The 15,664-nt window shown below is 42.6% G+C and overlaps 1 protein-coding gene across 2 annotated transcripts in view; it reads right to left on the minus strand.

Moving 5' to 3' along the window:
* The window catches only part of NCAN (neurocan), a 316,793-nt gene that overhangs the window by 172,647 nt on the left and 128,482 nt on the right, over positions 1 to 15,664 (minus strand). For both annotated transcript variants that reach the window (XM_068234189.1, XM_068234188.1), the window contains exon 3: positions 7,511 to 7,912. In XM_068234189.1, the coding sequence (XP_068090290.1) occupies positions 7,511 to 7,912 (402 nt within the window). The remainder of the gene's footprint in view (positions 1 to 7,510; positions 7,913 to 15,664) is intronic.

Below are 15,664 nucleotides of genomic sequence, written 5' to 3' on the forward strand. Positions count from 1 at the left end.
TCCCGGTGTAATCACGTGAGTGATTGGTGCAGTACAAGAAAACTTAGTACTGCGCCTGCGCCTTTCATTCACTTCTGCTATAGTATATTGGTATCTACTGCTAGTCCTTGTAGTCTGCTGGTAGGTAGCCATACATCTAGCAATGATGGGCAGAGTCGACCAATAAATAAATCTCTCTTTGATTGAATCTTATTAGAGAGAAATTTGTCAGCTGTTCATACATCACAGGCTGATTCCTGATTGATTTCAGTATGAAATCTCTTGGGAATTGTCTGAGTCTGCCACGTCCACTGCATCCACTGCCTTGCAGCTGCCCCTCCTAGTGTCTAAATGTGCCCCCCATGTGTACATGTATACATTGTCTGTCCTATGTCCCCCACTGCATGATGCCCATTCATCTTCAGAATCCCGATGCACCATTAGTGCTATGCACACCGCCAGCATTTAGTACGTAGCACTGTGTGCTGTACGCGGGCGGGTCTATAGCGCTAATGGAGCAGTGGGTTTCCAACGACAGATGGGCATCGTGTTGTGGGAAGCACGGTGGCGTAGTGGTTAGCTCTCTCGCCTTGCAGCGCTGGGTCCCTGGTTCGAATCCCAGCCAGGGCACTATCTGCAAAGAGTTTGTATGTTCTCGCCGTGTCTGCGTGGGTTTCCTCCGGGCACTCCGGTTTCCTCCCACATTCCAAAAACATACGGATACGTTAATTGGCTCCCCCTAAAATTGGCCCTAGACTACAATACATACACTACATAATATAGCCATATGGCAATGGTAGGGATTAGATTGTGAGCTCCTTTGAGGGACAGTTAGTGACAAGATATATATATATATATACACTAAACAGCGCTGCGTAATATGTCGGCGCTATATAAATACTAAATAATCATAATAATAATAGGACAGGCAATGTATAAATGCATAATAGGGGGAATAGCGCTGGTGTTTTTGTTACACTCATCACTTTGCCGGACATCGCTCTCCATTACCACCGGGCATCTGATTGGCCATGACGGCCCAACATCTTGCAGCATGTCCGATCAACACATGCAACCAATTTTGGCCTGAAATTGGTTGCATTGATGATCGGGCACGTTCTTAGCAGCACAGATTTTCATTGGATGGTTGATCAAGAGATGTATAGCCACCTTTATTGGTTCCAGCATCTGCTAGTACCTGACAATAATACTGCATTGATAGGTTTGGGTGAACAATGCCAAAGCTAAATTGGTAGTGTGTTCCAAAACTATCTGCTTCATCTTGGACAACCTCTAACTGTATTAGTGCTGCAGCCTAGGATCAAGTCTAGGAATGGCAGCTGCACAGATGGCTCAAGAGGTGGTTAAGATAGTACAGACCATATTGCAATGCTGGATCATGGACTGACTGGGAAGTTGTCCTGGAGTACACTTTGTGGGAAGAATTTTTATCTTCACCCCCTACAGCGTTGCGTACCATGTTGGCACTAAATAAAAGAAAATAATAATCAACATCATCCTAATATTGCATTCCTGCTAGGTTTAAACTGTATGCATAGTGCTGATTACATTCATTTATGTTACATTATGTTCCTCTGACCCACACAATATACCACAGATTTCAGCATTTTTCATTTACTAAAATAGATTTCATGATAATCTAGGGCACCTGGAAAATTCTAACGCTCTTTAATGATAGTGCCAAATTCTCTAGCAAGCAGATAGTTATACTAATATGTCTCTAATATATGCTTATTCCATGTTACGGTAAGCAACAGATAAGGTAATAAGAAAGATTTTCACATCGTCTTATTGCAAGTCAAAGCTTTTAGTGCAAATATGAAATCATTTAGGGAAAATATCATTTTATAACTTGTCAAACAAGTGCTTGCCTTGAAGCAGCACTGAGCTTACAGGCGCTATTACAGAACTGTCTGCTTTTTATTGTTTCTGGAAAAGGATGAGCGGCGCGGAAAGATAAAAGTAGCAGGATCTGTTATGTTTGAAAGTAAAAAGGAAAGGATAACGTGCCGTGAAAAAAATTGCCTCCTGTTGATTTCTTTTATTTTTTTTGTTTATAACATTTAATTGCTTCTGATCTCCAAACAAATTTAGTGTATTATAAAAGACATCCTAAGCAAACACAGGGTACCCTTTGTGAATGCTCATTTGATTTACTTGAAACACAAAAACACATCACAAATACCCATACCACCGATGTGGAAAAAAAACAATTGCCCCCATAAACTATACATTTAAACCTTGGTTTTGCCTCATTCGCAAAAAAAGAACTGCAATCAATCAGATATGTTTTAATTCATCCTCCTTGGAGGCTTTTCTACTATGAATTGCCATTTTAATTTTCTGCCACAGGATCTCGATGGGGTTCAAGCCACAATTTGACTAGGCCACTCCAGAAACCTAATTTTATGGGGTGGTTTGAGCCATTCAAGATCTGCTCTTGTGCTCTGGATCATTGTCCAGATGTGAAACTCAACTGGGCCTTCACCCCAAGGACTGGACATTCTCATTCAATACATGTTAGTAGATGGATTATGTGCTTTCTTTGGTTATGACAAATTTCCTAGGCACTGAATCATTTAAGCATCCCCTTGTCACCTTACTATTACCACCGCTACCATATAATACTACCACCACTACCATATTTCTACTGTGAGCATGATGTCTTAATGTGTTAATTTTATGCAAGATGCAACATCCTATATCTTCCAAAAGGTCCTCTTCTGACTTATTAGTGTATAGGACATTAGATCAAAGGGATAGGGGGGAGATTAATGTGGGAAATTCAAGAGAAGTCTTTATGTTCCTCTTGTTAAATACCATTTTGGCCAATGTTTATCTAGTGCTGCATTCATTAATGAGCTGAGCTGATAGAGGTCTGCATTTCCCTAAAGAGAAACTGTGACCAAGAATTGAACTTCATCCCAGTCAGTAGCTGATACCCCCTTTTACGTGAGAAATCTATTCCTTTTCATAAACAGATCATCAGGGGGCTCTGTATGGCTGATATTGCGGTGAAACCCCTCCCACAAGAAACTCTGAGGACCATGGTACTCCTGGCAGTTTCCTGTCTGTGAACCTTGTTGCATTGTGGGAAATAGCTGTTTACAGCTGTTTCCAACTGCCAAAACAGCAGCAGCAGCTACATCACCTGCCAGCAGTAAAAATGTCACCATGTGATAAATTTCAGAATGTAAATCGGGGATTTAAAAGATTTTACAATGGGCAAACACTGACTAAATCCTTTATACATAATTATCGTAAAAATGAAGCACTTTTTTATTACATTATTTTCACTGGAGTTCCTCTTTAACCACTTGCCGACCAGTGGATTTCTGAATGATCTGTGCTGCGTAGGCTCTACAGCCCGCAGCACAGATCAGGTTTTAGCCAGGGCGATCAGACTTACCCCCTTTTTTCCCCACTAGGGGGATGTCCTGCTGGGGGGGTCTGATCGCCGCCGGCTCTCTGCGCTTTGCGGGGGCTCTTCAAAGCTCCCCTCCGCAGCGTTTTCTGCGCTCCGTCCCCCTCCCTCCCTCTCCCTCCCTCTCTGAGTCTGAGCTGCGCAGGACGGATTTCCGTCCTGCGCATTGTAGGATAGGCTTCAGCCTATCAAATGACGGCGATCCCCGGCCAATCAGAGGCCGGGGATCGCTGATCTGCCTTACGGCGCTGCTGCACAGCAGCGCCGTATGATGTAAACAGCTGGGATTTCTTCCCTGCGTGTTTACATTTCGCCGGCGAGCCGCGATCGACGGCTCTCCGGCTGTTCACGGAGACAGCCTCCATGAACGGACATGGAAAGGCCGCTCGAACGAGCGGCCGTTTCCATGGAAACCCGCAGACGACCAGTTTACGCCAATCGGCGTTAGCTGGTCGTCAAGAGGTTAAGCATGAATGCTGTTGGATACATTCCAACAACCATCATCACCTCTTCTCTTTAAAGGACCACTATCGGGAAAAAAGTAGGCAGTTAAAATCTAACAGAACAAACAGGTTTTGGGCCAGTCCATCTCCTCATGGGGAATTCTCAGAGTTCTCTTTGATTTCAATAGCATTTCCTGAACGGCAAGTCTAACTGACAAAATAGTGTGCAACTGAGTAGGAAGGAGGGCTGGTATATTACTATTTTGGCAGTTAAACTGTTGTTCAGGAAATTCTGTTGAAAACAAAGAAAACTCTGAGAATCCCCCATGAGGAGATGGACTGGCCCAAAACCTGTCAGTTCTGTGAGATTTTAACTGGTTGCCGACCGCGCACGCCGATGGGAGTGGCCGCGGCGGCAGCCCCAGGACCGACCAACGCTGATCGTCGTAAAGTCCTGGGGCTTCGTTTTGCAGTAGATCACATGCACGCTGCGCGCGCATCTCCTGCTTGGTAGGTGGAGCGGAGCTCCGTCTTCAGCCTCCCAGTGGCGATCACCACTCGGAGACTGTTAGACATCGAAATTGCCGTCTAATTAGCATGTACAGCTCTGTGATCTACAGCAGCGCTGTACTGGGGACAGCTGTGATAGGCAGATGGGGGGGAATATAAAAAAATTGCATCATTTTATTAAATAAAAAATAACACTAATATTTGTAAAAAAAAAAAAACATTGGGGGAGCAATCAGACCCCACCAACAGAGAGCTCTGTTGGTGGGGAGAAAAGGAGGGGGGGGGGGGAGAAATCACTTGTGTGTTGTGTTGTGCGGCCCTGGTCTTTAGGCTGGGGGGGGGGGGGGTTAAGCCTGTGCTCCTGAAGTGGTTAACTGCCTACTTTTTTCCCAATAGTCGTCCTTTAAAGTGTACTATGTGTAATATACCCATACCAAAATTGTTTACTCTCTTTTTCTGTCACCATATGGTTATGTATTCCATATGTAAGATGCTGGTGGTGCTATCACTGATGTCACTGTTCTCATGGGACTAAGCTGAATGTGCTTTCCCTTTGTGATCCTCACAGAGGCCATTTCTGCCAACAAGGGTTGGGTATAGGTCAGTGGGTGACGTTGGGGATGGGCTACATCAGGATTAGGCGGAGCAGCAAAAATCTTGATACCAGATTTGCCTGTTTTACCTCAATATCCTAGTTATATTATGCTGTAATTCCGGCACCAGAAATCCATGTATGAATGGAAAAGAAGGTTTTAAACTGAGTACCTCCTACACAGGGCTGGGAAAGCTGTCTGGAGATGGGCTTCAGATTAACTACAGTGGGGAATTTGCAGAAATCAGATTAGTAATGCTGCCACTTTCATAAACCAATCGGGGTAGCACAGTTAGCAGTTGCAGTGTGATTCTCTTACAATGCTAAGCACATTAGAGAGGTAGATTTAAACATCGAGGCCGCACATTTTCTGAAGCACTAGTGCACTCCTGTCTTCTGCAAAGCCATTTTACTGTCACAGATCCACAGCTGCACCAGCCATCAAACAGCATGGAACTGTTCCTTCTTAGTAAAGCATTACATATATTACGGCTGTTAATGCCCGACGCTCGTCCATTCGTTCTGCAAGGAGCTGAAGATGGCCAATATGGAGCCAGATGCTCTATTAGCATACATTGTAATGAGCAAGCATGAGCAAGCATATAAACGGCATGAAATAAATATTAAAACACTCATGTTCTACAGCACATGTATAAATAAAGCTACTGCAAACACCACACGACACAGTCTAGAGCAGTCATGTAGATTTACATAATTGCTATTAATTACTAGACTAAGCAAGCTGTGAAAGCAGCAGACATTAAGAAGGGATGAGCGACAACACAAAGAACAGGGCCAGCAATGTGAAGGGGGCCAGACACATGTAGAGGTGGTGAGAGCAGATGGCAGAGGATGCTGGTGTGAAATAAAGAAAAAAATGAGGAAGACTAGGTAGAAGAGCCAAGATTCAGAAATGTGCAATTTCAGCTGCTTGCTGGATAATAATCTCTAAATGGGATTCTCTGTTTGATCATATCAAGGAAAGAATAGCGTTGGTGATGGTGATGGAGGGGAGTGAGGGGCAGGAAGGGGGGGGGGGCATGCTTGGGGAGATGCTAGTAAATAAAAGGGCTATTGAAGGGGGTGTAGGATAAGTCAGAACACAAGAGACTGGGATTGACATGAAGAATGGCTGAGATTGAGAGGCTGTAAATATACATGGCAGCGCATGTGAGGTTGATGGATCAGAAGTAATGGATGAATCACGTGTCGTGGATCAGGAAGCAATGGATTTGTCAGGGAAATGAGTAATATTCCCATGCAGGATATATCACAGGAGAAGAAAAAATTGCACTTTAATGGGTTACATTGATGTAGATAAGATGCAAACACAAATGAAAATGCTTGGAGGTGGAGGAATTAATAAGGAGTAGGAATAAAGGCACATGGCAATCAATGTGATGAATAGTCAGATTTCTGTTTCATCATATACAGTAAATGAAATGCCCTGCATAAAAAGCACAAGGAAAGTGGCTGGTTTGTAGAATTTGAACTTATGTTTATTTTTTTGATCGATTCCATCTTAGGAAACAAAGCACATTAAATGACTGCGTGCCATGGGCAAGATTTATTCCTTTTTTTAGTTTTGCTTTGTATTTGTATTTCTGGACTGAGCGCTGTGAGGGAATTACTTGACTGAACACTTTGAGGGAGGGAATTTGCACACAAATAGATGTAAGAAGGGGTTTTGATTTAATGGGGAGAAAGCATAGTAGCATATTTACTCCTCCTCCATAGTCCCTGTATTGCTGGATATTTTTCACACTAAATGGAAATGACAGAAAGCCACATATTTGACTCACTGAACCCCAGAAGACTCATATTGATCATTTTTACTACTAGTTATCTATCACCATCCATGCAAAACTGGAAACCATCCTCTTGATTGAAAGTAGCAGCTATGAACAAATAAGCCCATTGCCTGACAAAATAAAATACAATGGATGCATCCCAATGTTTGTATGGTCTGACTTTTGTGTCCTTCAAGAATTACTGAAATGAGTTTGTTAAACTCTACACAATCAATTTTCTGTTTCTCAGGGCTGGATTTCCCTCTAGGCAAAGTGAGGTGGTAGATGTATCTAATTCTGTAGAGGTGGTTGATTTTTGCCATACTTGAGGAATTGGGTATAATTACCAGTGTTTGCTGCCTGGGCGTTTCTACTCCACCCTGTGCATTCTATCCCAGCAATATATATTATATGGGATTTATATAATAGCTATACTACACTTGTTATATGGGACATATGTAATGTCTTTACTTATCACAAGGGGAACATGTAATTGCTATAATATAACAGAAAGAGGACAGATATTGTGTCACATTTGGCGTAGTGAGCAGCGCGGCTACTAAGTCCTCTACACTGTAGCACACATGACAAACCTCCCAGATATGACTGCATCGAGAGTATGACACATTGGCCCATGCCCCAATCACCGCTGCACCAGAGGCTTGCACCTCTTTCGCCTTTGCCTTAGCCCAGCCCTAACTGTAGGTACTGGTACATTGTATTCAGGTGTATAGACAAAATTGTTACCTACCAGTCACTTCCAATGGCACAGTGTCCTGCTCATCTTCAATGCCCAGAACTATCTCACAACGGTACATCCCTGAGTCACTGGCACGGGCATTGGACAAAACCAATGTTGCATTGTAGCGATTATGCGGGTATCCAGGCAAAGACACTCTTCCTTCATAGCCACGAGCTACTTTTACTATGTTCTCTCGAGCCACCAAAACAGCTATTTCCTTCTGATCTAGTCCAGGCTGAAGTTTGCTCCATTTTATGCGTGGTGATTCTGAGACACTATTGAAAGCCTGAGGGATCTGCGAATGCTGTACAGTGAAATAGCAAGGGAGGGCCACAGACTGGGCCAGTCCACATCGCACAAGGTCATGTTGATGTCTGTGGATATGCAGAGCCCTTGTACTCTCTTCAGCACCTTAGGAAAAAGGATACATAAGGTCATATAAAAATGTACAAACATAGGCTACTTACTGTAAGAATTAAAACATTATACAATTAAATTTTCCTTGTTATGCTATTATACAACTGCCTTTATGTTTCCAAAGACTAATTTCTAACACTGAAGAGAAGAAAATGTTAATATGACATAAGGAGATACAAAATTACTGCTAAAAAAGTGGAGATATAAAGCTGTAAGTGATTAATACAATCTCTAATATGGGCAAAACACTCAATTCTAGCAATATAGAGATGATCCTCAGCACAGGCATATTCATAAAGTCACACATGTTCCTTTAAAAAAAATCCTATTATTATTGTTATTAATGATTTTATAAGCACCATCATAGTGTTAGGGAATGAGGAACAAACATGTTGTACATGAAAAAAACATACATTGCTATACCTAAAAATACAGACATTGTTACATAATAAAGCAGTGGTAGACAACATGTCAAGAACAGGACTGGCTGGCGCTCAGTCAGATTAAATTGGAGTGGACTGAAACATGCTCTTATGTGGGGTGGCTTCCCTTGTGCACTATGATGTGCTCAGGATGAAAAAGTTAGACTTTCAAATGAACAAGCAAGAGTACAGATATCCGGCACTATCATGCACTGTTTATTGCCAGCAAGTTACCATCACAGTGAAAGTGCATACATTTGGATTGTGCACCTGAATGGCTTCGGAAGAAGCTAGGTGACTCCCTGCAAAATGGTCATTAGGCCGTGTGCACCCCCAAGCATCCACTGTTGTACTTCTCTCCCCACCATGTGCCAAGCAGCACATACAATTATGATTTTTGCACTTCTTTAAACCAGATGTATGCGAATGCAAATGTATGCACTTCCACTATGGTGGTAGCTTGCTGGCAATAAACAATGTGTGATAGTGCCGAATATCTATGCTCTTGCTTGTTCATTATTATAGTAATAACGGGAGAGAACCCTGGCCTTGCAAGCTTGCAATCTAAATATCTTATCACTCTGTAGTCTCTTAATAACACCAAAATGTTTTTATGAACGCATACCTGAAATGACATGTGACTTGATGAGATAAACATGGGTACATGTAGTGCCATTTTTACTAAGATTGATTATGTCTTAAGTCATTTTTTGTTCTCCAGCACAGCAAGTGTTAAAAAAAACTAGACCTGTTACCTAAGCAATTGGTCTTGTCAAACACCTTGTCAAACTTATGGTGCCCATACATGGTACAATAAAAACGTTCGATTTTCCCATTTATTCGATCTAAACGATCGAATCAAATGAAAGTCAAAAAGAATATTTTGAGAAAAATCTGATTGGATATACTGGAAAAATGTTGATGATTGTGTGTTCTAATTGTATCATGAATGTTAAATTGTATGAAAAGATCTTTTAGATCTTAATTGTAAGAATTGATTCAAAGACTATAATTGTTATTTGCATTGTATTCATAACAATATTAAAGATTGAAGTATGTGTATGATTATTATCATTTTATTATACTTATATTTTTTTTTACTAAAGTAAAGTACGTTTGTCCTCATCAAGGGGAGTCCCCAGGTACAATGCAAATGCGATTTTGGCCTTCTTCCTGTTAGTTAATAGAGCCATTGGTAATCACTCTGTGGTACAAAATTCCCTCATAATGAAAAAAAAACAACAACACTGTGAGGTTAAACACACTTATATAGTTGCTCTGAGGTAATATTAACTGCACAATAAAAAAAAATTGAACCACTCAGAGGAAAAATACAGCTCAATAGACGCTTTGAGCTACAACTGCCGTCTGTGTTAACTATCCGAGGTAAAATACAGCTTGAGCTGAAAAAAAAAAAGATTCTGGTTGAAAAAAATTTCACTTTCGATCGAATAAACCATTAGATTAAATACTTTATTTTTTATCTTGATCTTTTTTCTCAATTTGATTTTTCGGCATGTTCGATCATTTTCCCTGGACTTTCAGCCTAATCGAATGTTCGTGAATGGTACCTTCGAAAACAACTACGTGATTTTTTTCGATCTAACGGTTTAATCAAACAAATTTATCTAATCGAAAAAAAATGAAAAAAAGTGTACCATGTAGGGGCACCCTTAGCCTGGTTTCTTTACAAGCAAATAGAAAGCAAACACTTTTATCTAACCGAGAAAAGAATGCTGATGGCATTTTAGTGCTGAATAGTTCAAAGGGTCATTACTTCTGTCTGTTTCACAGCTGAATGAAGCAGATTTTACTTCAGTGTGAGGATCCGCGTGGCTGCCTGCGCAGGCAGGCAGCCTTTTGACCACTGTTCAGGTCTGCATTCTGCAGGTCTCTAGAAGAGAGACCTTTTGTCAGTTGTGCAGCTTGCTGCTGAGGAATTTGCATATGTTTGTCATGCGGATTGCCTAGCCACATCCCTTGTGGGCTTGCTCTATAAAGAGCTATGTTTCCCACAGTAAGTTGCAGGTCATAAGAGTTAGTCCTGTGGAACACTCGCCTGGAGTGTCAGCCTTGCTCTTTGTTTGAAGATTAGCCTAGAGTAATTCCTGGGACTGCACTAGGCAGGTTTCCCTAATGCAGTTAGGATTGCATTATTTGTATTGCCTGTTCTGTCTGTCTGTGGGGTGCTAACCAGAGCAGCGGTTGTTGCTGGTAGGCCCTTCTGTTTTGTTGTTGCCTTACTTGGATCGCACTCGCTCTGACGGTAAGAGCAGTGGATCGTATCTCTTACGTATTCCTGTTTCCGTGTATCTGTCTTGTCTGCTACGAACGCTTGCTGGAGGCTCAGTGAGGTATCCGTTAAGCAAGCGCTCGCGTCCTCTGTTTTATGTTTGTCTGTCGGTGGTTAGTTAGGCGTGCTTGTCCCTGTTGTGCTTATCACGCGGGGTCCACGCATAAAACGCGTGCACTGTTGCGAATGAGTGCGGTGTTTGCGTTTAGTTAGCGTTTGTTATTTTCCTTATCTCCTCATTGTATGATTTGCTGTGCCTTTGCTACTCTCGTGCTCTGCCTTGCTGTAGCCTTGTGTCACCTCTGGCAATCGCCTCTCCCGCGATTGCGTTCCTACTTTATATCTGCTGTTGTGTATGCACCGTCGCGGGTTGGCGACTAGTTTGGTGCACACACATACAATCTGTCCCTTTGCTCACTCTCTTTCAGGGCTATCCTGCCCTGCGTTTCTTCCCTTCGTGCAATTCCTGTCTGGCGTGTGTGGCAGGGCAGAGGAGCTGTTCCTCTGCACTCCACAGCTCCCCCTGTCGACAGGAATTTCCCTCTACAGGTGCATTGCACCTTTTGCTGGGTTCCCGCAAATTATACGCTTGTGGAGGATTTCCGCAGTGTCAGCGCACGTCTTGTGCGCTGATCACGGAGAGAATTCCACAATCGTTACATTCAGACTGTCAAGACTGTCCTTCAATCCCCACTGGTATTATACTATATCAAACTTGGGAAAATCTTAGTCCCATTAACCAGAAGTTCTGACCAATCAGTGCTATTCACACAATGTAGTGCTTATTGGTCAGCTGCTCTTGATAACAATAAGACTGGGATTTCTGTGAATGCCCCATAATGTATTTGCAAGTGCTGAGCACATACTGCTGGGTCAATGGAGATAACCTGGAAGAGTTAATGTATACATTAAGCATTCATTAAAGGAGATTACTTGACCCATATCAAGTTTAAAAAAAACAAAATTTAATGAGAATCTGTACTTTAAAATTCTTCCAATAAAAAGCATACCTGTAACGATCGGTGTAACACAGAGAGGATATGATTATCGGTGATCTGCAGTATCACCGAGAATACAGATATACACCTGATTATTGATGATCTGCAGTATCACCGATAATCAGATATATCTCTAACCTCTGGACACCTGAGTAATATGAGTGTTTGGTGCAACAGTAATACTTTGAGGAGAGCACCCGTATAGAGGGTGCAAGGCAGTAAGAGATACTGCCCAAAGAACAGGCTCCTTCCAATGGCCTGAGATTCCCCAAGGGGAGGAGTCAGGCTGAAAGTGGGAAGGACCAGAGTGTGAGTGACACCAATGGTGGAGTGTCACTGACAGATCTGTGAACTATCTCTAAACAGAGGAGATAGTTCTCAAGGTCAGACAAGCCAGGTCGCAACAGACAGACAGATCAGGTACAGAGACGAGAGACTGATTCGGAATCCTAAGGCAAGCAAGTTTTGGCAACGGAGAATCAGATATAGCAAAGTACCAAATCAGAGATCAGAAGAGTGGTCAGGAAAGCAGAAGGTCATAACAAATCAAACAATGCCTAGTCTTAGGTGTGAGCTCCTTGATCATCAACACCCCAGAACTAGTCTGAAATATGACAAGATGGTAATGCTAATTCCTAGTCTTGGGTGTGAGTTCCGTAGTCATCAACACCCTGGAACTAGCCTGAAGAATAACAGAATAAAATACAGTATTCCTAGTCTGGGGTGTGAGGTCCGTGATCATCAACACCCTGGAACTGGTCTAGAGAATAACACAGATTCTGACAAAAAGGTCTGAGTGCTTCCACGTAGTGATCGCAACGACAGACACCAGAGAAATGACCAGCACCCAGCACATACACCACAGCGCTCTCCAGCGCCTCCCCCAAGTGCTGGACCAATGAGAACCGATAGAATCGTCAGCTGACCAGCTTGGTCAGTCGACTCCCCTCTGGCCATCACAAAAGCTCTGCCTCTCAGCGCGCGCGCTCGTCCCCCTGAACCCGCGTGGACCATCAGTCCCAGCCACACCAGACATGTGCTGCAACCCATCCGGCGTGCTGAACGCGGAACCAGCCGCACCGCTATCAGAGCACGCGGCGGTTTCTCCGCACTCAGCCATACCGACAGATGTAGGCCTATGCGCGCAAACCGCTGCGTCGGACGCGGGATCCGCCGCCTTGTTCTCAGGACATGCGGCGGTTTCTCCGTGTTCAGTCATGTTAGCAGATGCATGCCCATGCGCGCAACCTGCCGCGTTGGATGCGGAATCAGCCGCCTTGCTCTGAGTACCCGCGGCGGCTTTTCCGCGTTTTCTCACAATACCATTCTATTCATTATGTTCTCCTGAGCCCCGCTGTGCTGTTTCTGCCACTCCCTGCTGCAATCCTGGCTTGTAATTGTCAGTTTTAGGCAATGTTTACAAACAAAAGACATGGCTGCTAACAGCATGTGATAGGCTGAGCGAAGCTCAGTCTGTGACTCATACAGAGCCTGCAGGGGGCCTGGAGAGGGTGTGTATAGCTTCTATCCTATCACAAGCAGAACAGCACATTTCAGGTTGAGTGCCTGAGCCCGACAAAGCCGTCAGAGGAAAGAAGATTAGATTATATAACAGAGATAACACAGCCACTGTGCAACTAGGAAAGGCTGCAGTAAGACAGACCACATTAGAACAGGTGTAGGAACTTATAGGATAGAAGAAATAAGGCTCAACATTTTGTTACAGAGTCTCTTTGAAAAAACTATTTCACTTGATACCAAATGATTAAAGTGAAGCCACCAGAACTGAATGGCATCTACGTGTACAGTACACTTCAACACAACTGTACTACATTTTTTTTAATCAAGAAAAACTTTTAAAACAACCCCATTCAACAATTCAGACCATAGCTTCACAGGGTTTGTATGTTCTCGGTGACTGAGGGGGTTTCCTCCCACATTCCAAAAACATACAGCTAAGTCAATTGGCTTCCCCCTAAAAAAACTGTCCCTAGACTACAATTGACATATGACTATGGTAGGGATTAGATTGTTAGCTCCTCTGAGGGACAGCGAGAGACAAAACTATATATATATATATATACTCTGTAAAGCGCTGTGTAAGATATTGGCTCCATATAAATACTAAATAATATTTTTTTTATTTACCATGACGGCAGCTTTGTAAATATCTGTACTTCAGTGTGCACTTGACTGCAATCACATGTCTGCTAATTCATTAACCCTTGCTATGGCTTGACAGAACTGTGATGAGGACTGGCAACTTTATTTGGAATGAATCCAGCAAGTTTTGGACACTGAAGATATCTGATCATCTCAGGCTTGGAAAAGCCAAAGTGAAGTTAGTAAATCAAGCTGAAGAGCTTTGCATACTGTGTTGCACTGAGCACTTCAGACCCTTTACATGCATTCATTCGAAGACTGCTCTAAAAATTTCCCCAAAGCATCTTACCGTTTCCTAGATCAATAAGTGCTGTGCAATCAAACAAGCACATGTGCTAGTACAGTTTCTAGTGACAGGCACACTTTTGCACCTCTTAATTGACTCTTAAAATGCTTTGTGAAACATTCAATGACACAAGCCCAAGAGGTCTGTGCAAAGCTGGTAGTGTCAGGTCTGGAGCATACCACATGCTACTAACTTATGCAGGCTGCTACCGATCACAGCTGAGATTAGAAGCAATTTAACTCCTGTCAAAGAAGGTAGCCATCCTGTGAGGATTTATCATCCCGCCTGCTAGCGATAAGAATAATCAGGGCCAGCTGTGCCCTGAAGCTCAGGGAGGGGATTGGAACTGAGAACAAGCATATATCTGTACTGAGCAAGGCTTTGTGCGCGAATGTCACCGATCTGGGCCTGGCCATTGTTCCAGGCTATGAATATACTCAGAGCCTGAGCAAAGTATCAGAGGTGTCCCCTGAGGCCCATTCTCACCACAAGGAAATGTAGAGAATTGCTTACATTACAGTTCTTTGTTTAACTCTCTCGCTCACTTTCTGCCGCATGCCTTCTCCTGCCATCCTGTTTGCTCTCTGTGGATCATTTGCTCTTGTCATGTTCTTCTGTTTTTGCCTTATCAACTTGTTACCTACATATGCCTTGTGTTACACATTCCTCCCTCTTCTAGTAAACTGATATTCATCAGCTCAGGTGAGAAAAATGCTTTCACACTTGACTTGGAAGCAGGAAATTTGGGCGCCCAGCGGCTAATGGACGATTTGGGCGCCTCATAGGCATTAATGCAAATATTGGCTATTAGGCATGGTAATTATCATTTTGAAAATTACAACATTAACATTTTTTAAATTTTTAATCATTTTGAAAACTAGAACGTTATAGTTTAGACATTTTTAATGTTTTGTATTTACAAATTATTCATTTTTGAAAATTATCATTTTGAAATGTATCGTTTAGAACATTATAAGGTTAGGTAGGGAGGCTTTATGGTTAGGCATCAAAAAGGGGGGTTTTAGGGTTAGGCGTCAAGATGGGGGGGTTTAGGATTAGATGCCAGGAAGGGGGGTTTTAGGGTTAAGCATCGGAAGGGGGGGGGGGGGAATGTTCAATGTGAGAGTAGGGTTAGGTTAAGTTAGTGAAATATTGTCAGTATACACACATATTTTATTACGATAATTTACACTATTTACACTTTAAAATCAAAGAATATGGGTACATATTAACAATAACGTTATTAACCAAAACGGGCGCCCATTTTTCTTCATGTCCCTATTTCATGTACGCTATTGATATACTTGTAGTTGTATGTATTAGAGGGCGTTGCCTTAATGTCCACAACACCAATTGATGTTCTATTCCTGCCTCCTGCTGTAACCTTCCAAGGTGGGGTTAACCCCCTGTCCCCACCTCACACCAAAAGTATTCAATTATCAATGAAGGTGCGCTAGACATATATATTACAATAATAATACTCTGTTCAGTGCAATCAATAAATCGCTTTATTAATCAATCGAAAAAAATAATTAAAATAGAATAAAACAAGCTTCAAATTGTCACTCTCTGCCTCATACACTC

The sequence above is a fragment of the Hyperolius riggenbachi genome, chromosome 1 (genome assembly GCF_040937935.1).
Source record: "Hyperolius riggenbachi isolate aHypRig1 chromosome 1, aHypRig1.pri, whole genome shotgun sequence".
NCBI lineage: Eukaryota > Metazoa > Chordata > Amphibia > Anura > Hyperoliidae > Hyperolius > Hyperolius riggenbachi.